Source organism: Urocitellus parryii, chromosome 11, assembly GCF_045843805.1.
Source record: "Urocitellus parryii isolate mUroPar1 chromosome 11, mUroPar1.hap1, whole genome shotgun sequence".
Lineage (NCBI taxonomy): Eukaryota > Metazoa > Chordata > Mammalia > Rodentia > Sciuridae > Urocitellus > Urocitellus parryii.
This window is the reverse complement of record NC_135541.1, coordinates 27,698,472-27,708,355: the sequence shown is the minus strand read 5'-3', so window position 1 is coordinate 27,708,355 and position 9,884 is coordinate 27,698,472. Positions and strand designations below refer to the sequence as shown.

At 41.5% G+C, this 9,884-nt stretch overlaps 1 protein-coding gene across 1 annotated transcript; it reads right to left on the bottom strand.

Annotated features, from left to right (window-relative positions):
- Nucleotides 1-3,893: 3,893 nt before the first annotated feature.
- LOC113189101 (olfactory receptor 2A12-like) lies at nt 3,894-4,841 on the bottom strand. The gene has a single exon (XM_026397733.2). The coding sequence runs from the start codon at nt 4,839-4,841 to the stop codon at nt 3,894-3,896; it is 948 nt and encodes a 315-aa protein (XP_026253518.1).
- Nucleotides 4,842-9,884: the final 5,043 nt, after the last annotated feature.

The following is a 9,884-nucleotide window of genomic DNA, read 5'->3' as shown; positions in this document are numbered from 1 at the left end:
AGAAACTCAAATTATGTGTCCTTACTTTTTATAGCAGCATTGATATTAGCATGCAATCAATAGATTCTGTTTTCTTTTTAGCCAAGTTATACTTGATTCTATTGATTATTAACCAAGGTCGTATTTTAAAATGAGTATCTTAGGATTGGGCAGAGTGAAGTACTGGACGAATCTCTGTAAGGGTTTCCTAGCAAAGCCAGCCTGATACCTGCCTTTCAGAATCCTGTCCTGCTCTATCACTTCCTGACCAGGAGACCTTAGCAAAGTTAGAGACCTTGATTAAAGAGGAGTTCATCCAAATTTATAGGTACTGCCAGTAAAATATGATAATTTCTTGGTTTTTCCAACCCCCTTGTGGCAAATAATAGTGGATTTTGAAAGTCAAATTTGATCAATTTGCTGGAGATCAAATTCAGGGGCTAGGATGGTGCTCTGAGACCGAGCTACAGTCCAGCCCTAAAAGTCCAATCTGAGATTCCTTATTGAAACTTCCAGACAGAAGTTAATTCCATGACCTTAGAAATGGCTCAATACTGCCTGTCTCTAGATTAAGCAAAGCAAAGCAAAGCAAAGCAAAGAAGCCTCTATGGTTAACATTCTCACCATGCCAATTTAAAAAATGAGGCCAAACAATGTGACCAGCATGTTTTTGTCATCCAGAATAATCTTTGAAGATTATCTAAGGATAATAAAAGTGGGATATTTTCAGGAATAAAAGCACTTAAGACTTGGAAAAGGATTACTTGGTGGTTTCTCAGTACAGTCTGGATGTTGTCTAGATATCCTTGGAGCACTGTCTGTCTTTACAGGCCTGGGTCCCTTTGACTTCCTATGGATGAGGGTATTTTATAGCTCTGCAGTTTTTCTGTTAAATTTCAGAAAACTGAAAGCAATGCAAATGAACCCTGTCCACAGTGCTGCAGATGAGCCCTGCTCATAATAATGCAAATAGAATTTGTTCAGTTGAGCAATATAAATCTCTGTAAATCAAGTTCTGTTTTGATCCAGTGCTGACATTGTACTGGTTCCTTCATGGTGATGAGCTCAGTGAAATCTTTGACATATGTTCACTTCGTAACCATAAAGGAAAAGATGCGTACATTCATCTGTATTAAATGAAGAATCATATTCATCAAAAGTTATTTGTATTTTATTCTATTCTAGTCATCAAAAGAAAGTGAAAAGAATACTCTTCAGCAGCAAAAATAAATCAACATAGATAAATGTCCAGAAACCTCTTGTTGAATAATTGTGATAAGTTATAGAATATGCAGTGAATAATTCAAAGTTTGGGGAAAAAGATAAATTATTTAATAATTTTATGTATATTTCTCTAAAAATATTGATAGAAAAAAATTTAACAATTGAAACCCCAAAACATGGACACTGGAATGTTAACAATGGTTGCCTCCAGGCTTAAGATAAAGGATGATTTTCTTCTTTTTTGTATGTTTCATAAAATTTTAAGAATAAACATGTACTTCTTTTGTAATAAAGAAAACAAGTAATAAGTTCATAGACAATAGTTTCAATGCATGTAATAGACAAAAAAATCTATGTACAAATGCATAACAAACTACAAATCAATAAAAGACAAAATTTATAGCATGTTATTCACTATAAGTGCTTTGCGTGTATTATCTCATTTAATTCTTCTGACCACCTTCTAAGGTATGTACTATTTTCTTCCCACTTACAGATGAGGAAATTGAGATCCAGAGAGGTTGGGTAACTTGCCCATCACCACTGAGTTACTAAAGGATAGATATGGAATTTGACCCTGAAGTCTGATTCTTGAGTCTATCACACTATGCAATACTACTGACAATCTTATGGAAGATGTTAACCTAACTGGCAACCAGGGAGTAAATGAGACAAAGAGCAATGTGACCACTTTTCACCCATAAGAAGGGTAGAAACATTAGAATGTTCATTCAAACAATTTCAAGTGTCAGTGAAGATGAGAGGTGTAGACTGGCATAACTACTTGGAAGAATAACTTAAAACTATCTTGTAAATTTGAGATTTCTTTGTTTCTACAATCTACAAAATTTACTCTACGCATAAATCTTAGAAAAATATTTATATATGGATGGGTTCCCAAAGACTTTTTTTTAAATAGAGAGAGAGAGAGAGAGAGAGAGAGAGAGAGAGAGAGAGAGAGAGAGAATTTTAATATTTATTTTTTAGTTATTGATGGACACAACATCTTTGTTTGTATGTGGTGCTGAGGATCGAACCCCGGCTGCACGCATGCCAGGCTAGTGCGCTACCACTTGAGCCACATCCTCAGTCCTCCCAAAGACTTTTTTTGCAGAATTATTTAAGTAGTGAAAAAGTGGAAATAAATGAATATTGAATGAAAGGGAATTAGATAAATGAGATGTGGTGTATTCATATGCTTATTAAAGGGAATGAACTAGACCTATCATCATCAAATGAGTAGATATCACAAACATGATATTTAGTACTTTTAAGAGTCATACTGATATCAAATTACCATTTAAGAAATTTAAACACATACAAGAACAGCTTAAAAATAGATTGAATACACTTCAGTTTAAATATAGGAGTTGACTTCGGAGTCAGAAATAGTCAAAGGGTAATTTAACTTTATTATTATTATCTAATCCTTTAAAAAAGAAGAAAGAAGGAAGGCTTGGACAAAACATGACAAAACATTATCAAGTGTTTACTTTTGGTTGGAGAAAATAGAGTCTTTGTTATATTATTTTCCATTATCTTTCTCATTCTCTGTATATGTATGTAGATATAGATATGCATGATACATATTTATTTTTCCATTAGAAATACATATATATTATATATATATGTTTTTTCTTAAATAAAAGTGGGATTTAAAACATAAATTTTAAATTGACCAGGTAAGAGTCATTTTCATAAGCTGAGCCCAGATTACACCAATTATTAGCTATATTTTTACATGGGTATGACTAAAATGATTCTAGTCCATATTTTATGGCATCTAGAGCAAAAAGCAATGTTAAATATTGTGTATAAGTTGCTTATCAAACAGTAACACAAGACTGTGTTTCCACATAGTCTTGCTTACTCTTTATGTCCTTTTCATCCCCAATTCCTTTATTTTATTTTATTTTTTTTAAAGAGAGAGTGAGAGAGAGAGAGAGAGAGAGAGAGAGAGAGAGAGAGAGAGAGAATTTTTTAACATTTATTTTTTAGTTCTCAGCGGACACAACATCTTTGTTGGTATGTGGTGCTGAGGATCGAACCCGGGCCGCACGCATGCCAGGCGAGCGCACTACCGCTGAGCCACATCTCCAGCCCCCCCAATTCCTTTATAACAAAGAAAAGTTTGTGTGCATGTTGAACATTTGGCTGTGATCATGTTGAGATGACATAAACTTCCAGAGGTAAGGAGAGAACAATAAAGTAATGGCCATGAACTTTAAGGATACAGTATTTATAAATAGATTATTTGCCTTCAATACTTAGCTGAGTCTTTGATGGTGGCAGCTGTACGCTTTCCAACAATGGGAGGGACCTTCCATTTAGGAGTGGCCACACCTTCTCCTAGTTGCTCACAGCTCTGAGAAGACAGGTTGGTTAGAATGGATGAGTTGGTTTTTTTTGCATTTTTTTTAAAGAGAGAGTGAGAGAGGACAGAGAGAGAGAGAGAGAGAGAGAGAGAGAGAGAGAGAGAGATAATTTTTAATATTTATTTTTTTTAGTTCTCGGCGGACACAACATCTTTGTTGGTATGTGGTGCTGAGGATCGAACCCGGGTCGCACGCATGCCAGGCGAGCGCGCTACAGCTTGAGCCACATCCCCAGCCCATGGATGAGTTTTTAATATACCACATGAATTCCATCCAATCTGCCAGTGACTAGGGATGACTCTGGAATATCCCGGGTCAATGAGCTGTCCCTCTATCTCCAAGTACTTTCAGAAAGGCCCCCTTTACATCCTTGTTCCTGAGGCTGTAGATGATGGGGTTGAAGAAGGCAGAGATGACATTGTAGAATAGGGCCAGCTTCTTGTCCCTCTCTGGGTCATACCAGGAGCCGGGCCTCATGTACATGATCATGGCTGGCCCATAGAACATGGTGACCACAGTGATGTGGGAAGCGCACGTGGAGAAGCACTTGAGCCTTCCCTGGGTTGAGCGGATTCTTAAGATGGAGGCGAAGATACGGACATAGGATGCCAGGATGAGGGAGAGAGGTACCAAAAGTAGGATGAAACCCAAGATGAAGTCCAACCTGTCATTGAGGGATGTGTCTGCACAGGCCAACTTCAGGACAGCAGGGACCTCACAGAAGAAGTGGTTGATCTCGTAGGGGCCACAGTAGGGCAGGCGCATGGTGAAGACCGTGTAGATGAGAGCTCCAGTGACACTAATGGACCAACAGACTGTCACCATCTTGATACAGACGAGACGGCTCATGAGGAGGGAATAGTGAAGGGGGAAGCAAATGGCGACATACCTGTCATAGGCCATAATGGCATAGAGGACACACTCAGCAATGCCCAGGACCAAGAAGATGAACATCTGGGCCACACAAGCACCCCAGGATATGGGCCTCCTTGGACGTACCATATTAACTAACATCTGGGGCACAGTGGTGGTGACGTAGCTCATGTCCACCAGAGAGAGGATACTGAGAAAGAAGTACATGGGTGTGTGGAGGCGTGCGTCTAGGTAGATCAGGGTAACGATGAGTCCATTGCCCAGGAGGGTGATGAGGTAGAGGAGCAGGAAGAAGATGAACAGGGCCGTTCTGACCTGTGACTCACTGGAGAAGCCCAGGAGAAGGAACTCGGACACTGAACTGTGGTTTTCCTTGCCAAGGCGCTGCATGGCGATCTGCCTGTTAAGGAGAGATAAGCAGGTCCCTGTTCTGTCCCTGGTGTTGGGGGAGCAGGGACAGAAAGGACAGAAGCTGAGCCACACATAGCAGCTTTCCTGGATTTGGTCATACCTTTGTTGAGTTGGATGAAATGGGGAGGGAAGCTAGAGCTGGTGAGGCGGCAACCTTAAGTTTCCATGGAGCTAAAGCCACAGAGAGAGACGATAAAAGACAAGCTGGGAGAACAAACTGAATTTTACTACTGAGTTTAGGTTACAGCCAAATACACTTAAAGTACATTAATTTAGAAATTGTGATAATTCGAATATTGACCGACTAGGTTATAGCTGACCTCTCTGAACACATTAAAAAAATCAGGCAAATTAACTCTAGACAAGATTAGTATGGGTATGTTTACTAGCTTAAATGTCTCATGGCATATGCATTTATATATTAATCATTGGTTTGGCAACGTTTTGCTCATCTAATAAAAATGATGGTTTACAACTAAAATAAAATGCTGGGAAGCAGCGAGGAGAGATCTGCAGCCCTGCACTGTCTCAAGTCGTCAGTGGCCCTGGTTCCTGACTGCTACTCCCAGTTCCCCTGAGGCCTGTCTGGGCTTTGTTTCTTGTGACCTTGGGCAAATCCCATCACCTCTGAGCCTCAATCTACCCATTTGTTAAACAAAAATGAAACATCTATGATGCAGGGTTATGGCAAAGCAAACCTGAGATTCTGTAGGTCAAGACATTTTGCAAAATACAAAACATGAGGCAAATAAAAGCAGTTAGTGTAAATGAAATGAATTTGGAAATCAGAAGAGTTAAGGTCTACTCCTAGCTTTGTCCATGATTTTGCTGTGTGATCTTGGGTAACTTAAAATTTCTGAGGTCTTGGAGGACAGGGCTGAAAACATGGTGGTGCAGATCGATTGCCATGGGATGATGGTGGAGGTCTGGAAGATGCAACAGGTGCTTGTGATTGAGTGGGCAAAAGGAGATGGTGTGAGATGTGTGTTCTGAACTTTAAGGAACATCAGTCATTGGATGGAGGAGAAAAGTGTCCCAGGTAAGGAATGTTTGTGAAGATAAGAGGGGACAGAACAGTTCAGAGCCTTGGATACTGAGAGGGCTACTTTCAGGGGTTGAGGAATGGTCCCTGGTGTTGAGATAGTGAGGGCTGAGAATAAGGATATGCCCCACTCTCCTTTCTACCCGTCCACATCCCAGACCTGGACTTTGGCAGAGGCCTCCCACTGGTCTCCTTGTCCACGTACCAGCAGTGGAAGTTTCATCTATTATGCCCTTCTCATGCCTTCTTGATCAAATTCAAGGCCGCTCTCAGTCTGGTTATAACCAGTTCAGTATGATTCTCCAGTAGCTCTGTGAGACTTCGGAGCCACAATGCTAGCAACATGACCACCTGTGGAATCCTAATATGGACAGTCTGGGGATCTCCTCCTGGTGGAGTCACAGATCTTCCAAGCTAACTGGCTTTCTCAGCACCTGCCATGTATGCTCACCACACTTTGCTCTAGCTGTCCCTTTGTGGGGAATGCCTCTTGCATAGCCCACCTGGCCTTTAAACACTGCGCCCTACTGCCTCTAGCAAAGGCACATGTAAAGGAACAACTACATCAAGCTCTCTTACTAGCAAAGCTCCATATTCACATCCACTCTACATTTTCTACTTACCCAAGGTTTCCCTGCTCCTTCCCAGCCTCTGAACTTGTGGTAAAGAAGGGAGAGGATGCCTTATCAGGGTTCCCACTAGAGAGACTTAGAACACACTCTGAGTGCAGAGGAGAGGGGTGTGCTGCTGACAGGGACCTGCACAAGTCTGGAAATCCATGGAAGAGAGCTGGAGCTGGACCCATGCCCAGGAAGAGAAGGTTCTTGTTCCTCCTCCCCAGTGAGTGGGCAAGAGAAGGTTAGGGCCCCTTTGTCCATCCTTGGGGGATGTCCAGGGCAGAAACTTCCCTCCATCCCCTCCCTCAGTCATACCTACAAATGACCCGAGTAGCTTCTTTTGCCTGGGCAGCTTCCTTCACCCCTGTAGCCACAGCAGGCTGTTTTTTCTTAGTTCTGTGCTTCTCAGTGGAAAGCAGCCATCTTCCTCTCCCGGCACAGTGGCTCCATGGGGAAGCTCTGCACCTCTCTTGAGTGTGTTGGGCCTAAAGCAGCCCTGTAGAGACGGGCTCCTGGTTGGTAGACCCAGGAGCCCTCTTTATATCTGAATGGGATGAAGATTGGAAATCTAGCCCCGGGAAAGCCTGGTAGAGTTCTTGTCTGTGCTGGTAAATTCAGCACAGAGCCCCTGGACTGGATGGAAGAAGATACAGCCAGCAAGTCTAATGCCCCTGACATTTCAGACTTGGTCTCTGGAGCTGGTAAGCTGGGCATTCTTTGGAAATTTCCATTTGGGAACTGACATTTCTTCCCACTGAGACCGAGAAGGGAGGGGTCCCTCTGGCTGCATGGCCACATCCCTTTTTGACATGATAATAAGGCAAGTAAGATGCTTTGTTTCCTTCCCAAACACTTTAACATCTACAGACATCTTAACCAAGGTCACACATCTAATAGAAGTTAAAAAAAATAAGGCTTGGATATAGATAATATAAGGGCAACTAATAATGTTATTAGTGTCCTATAACTACCATTTATTGAAGACCTAGTATCCTTAGGTAACCACCCTAAATCACATACTTCATTGTGGTATAAATATATCTTAATACCTACAATTGAACGCCAACTTTTGTTAGATACAGTGGGCACTACACATAATATCATTAATCTTCACAGCAGGTTGGCAGGCCATTTGTTAGATCATGAGGACCAGAGACTTTAAGAATTAAGCGGCTAGTTCACCCGACATAGTAGATACATGGTACAGCCCAAATGTGAACATGGATCTGTCAGATTTCAAATCATCCTACTACAGCATTTCTGTGACTGAGGCACAGTGCTGGTTTTCAGGGTGTGTGGTCAAGCTGTAAAATGTCCAAAGGCTGGTGTAGGAGCCAGAGGTCAAAGGCCAGGGAAGATGTGTAGCCACCTTCTGACCCACTTTGAGGATACCCTCCCCACTGCAATGCTCTGAGTCTGGAAGTCCAAGAGAGAGTGGCAGTTAACTGGCTTGGCCTCATTAACTGCTGCAGGGTAGGGATCACTCGAAAGGAGCTGCCTCGAGGACAGGAGGTAGGGACCAACTGTGAGAGATGGCTCGATCCAACTAGTGAGAACTAATTAATAGATGCATTACTTTACATTAATTTACATTTATTTTGTGGTGAGAACACTAAAAATTGCTCTCAGTGAGATTCAAGCATAAAGTGCATTGTTATTAACTAAAGTCACCAGGTTGTCCAATTGATCTCTGGAGCTTATTCCTCCTATCCTCCTGAAATTTGACCAATGCCTCCCCAGTTCTGGGAGCCCAGCTCCTCCTAACCACCCTCTGCTCTCTGCTTCTGTGAGTTGGTCTTTTTTAGATTCCAACATATAAACAAGGTTATGTGGTGTCTGTCTTTCTGTACCTACCTTACTTTACCCAACATGATGTCTTCCAGGTTCACACATGTTGTTGCAAATGTCAGGATTTCTTTTTTTTTTTTTAAAGGTTGAATAGTATACTTTTTGTATGTAGACCAGATTTTCTTTTTTAAAAAAAAATGGTCGTTTTTAGTTATACATGACAATAGGATTCATTTTGATGTAAATATAAAAGCAAGAAACATAATTTGTTCTACTTCAGTCCCCAGCACTTCCCCTTTCCCTCCCCTCCTCCTCTCTCCTGTTTCCTTCCCTCTACTGAACTTTCTGCTATTATAGTTTTTTTTTTTTTAAATTAGTGTCTTGTGGAGTTACACGATGGTGAGATTCACTGCAGTATCATCATACATGGACACAGGAAAGTTAGGTCAGATTCATTCTATTGTCTTTCCCTCTCCAATTCCTCCTCCCTTTCCTTCATTCCCCTTTGTCTATTCCACTGATCTTTTTCTATTCTTTTTTTTTATACCCTCCTCCCCATTTCTTTTGGATTAGTTTCCATATATGAGATAAACCAACAACATTCAAGGGTTTCCTTTTCATCACAGCCTCACCAACACTTGTCCTTTTGATCATATCCATAGAATTCAAATTATGAAGGGTGTGATAATGCAGGAGGAGTTCAGGTAGGGGGAAGCCCAATTTGGGTACTGGTGCACTTAAAGCCAATGGGAAATACTTTTACCTTGGTAGACGTCACTGTTGAGAATTCAGATCAAATGACATCTTTGTGCAGGAGCAGGTCCTGAGTCACAGAATGGGAACTGAGGGGCAGAATTGGATATGTCCCAGTAACTGGAAGGGTCCTAACAAGATCAATCATCTGAGAGGACAGGATCAGACATTATATGACTTCCTATATTAGGAGGCCATGAGCCTGGTAGCTGTCTGGTATGGGGCAGGACTTACGAGGGTGTATGTGGTGTATTTTGCACAATATACTCATATACTTTCATATGTTTTCTCTCTTAACTGTTTGCTCCTCCATGCATCATTTCCTTCCCTAGATTGGGGTTCTTAAACACCAGAAGACACAGGGCCTCTCTTTATCATATGACACAAAAACAAAAAGACAGTTTGAGGGGTTGAACATTGACTTCACCAATTCCTAGCCATATGACCTTGAGTAAATCATGTTCCCTCCCTGAACTTCATTTTATTCATATTTAGGACACAAAATAATGCTGTGCATGTACAGTGATTAGCACAGGTTCTTCTCTGTAGAAGAGATCAGCCAGCAGTAGATCCTATCTTGACTAGAAGAGGGCAGCTATTAAGAGTCTGTTCCTTTTCCAGTGGGGAGCCAGGACACACATAGTAGGGGCAGGAGCTGGATGCCTGGATCCACAGTGGAAGGCCCTTGTCCTGGACACACAGGTCTCAAGCAAGTGGGAGGAGGCAGTGGCCACTTGATGATCATTTCCTTTGCTCCTAAAAGAGGATGAACCTCTTGAATCTGGCATCCTGGGAATTAATGTCCAAGAGTGGGCTACACAC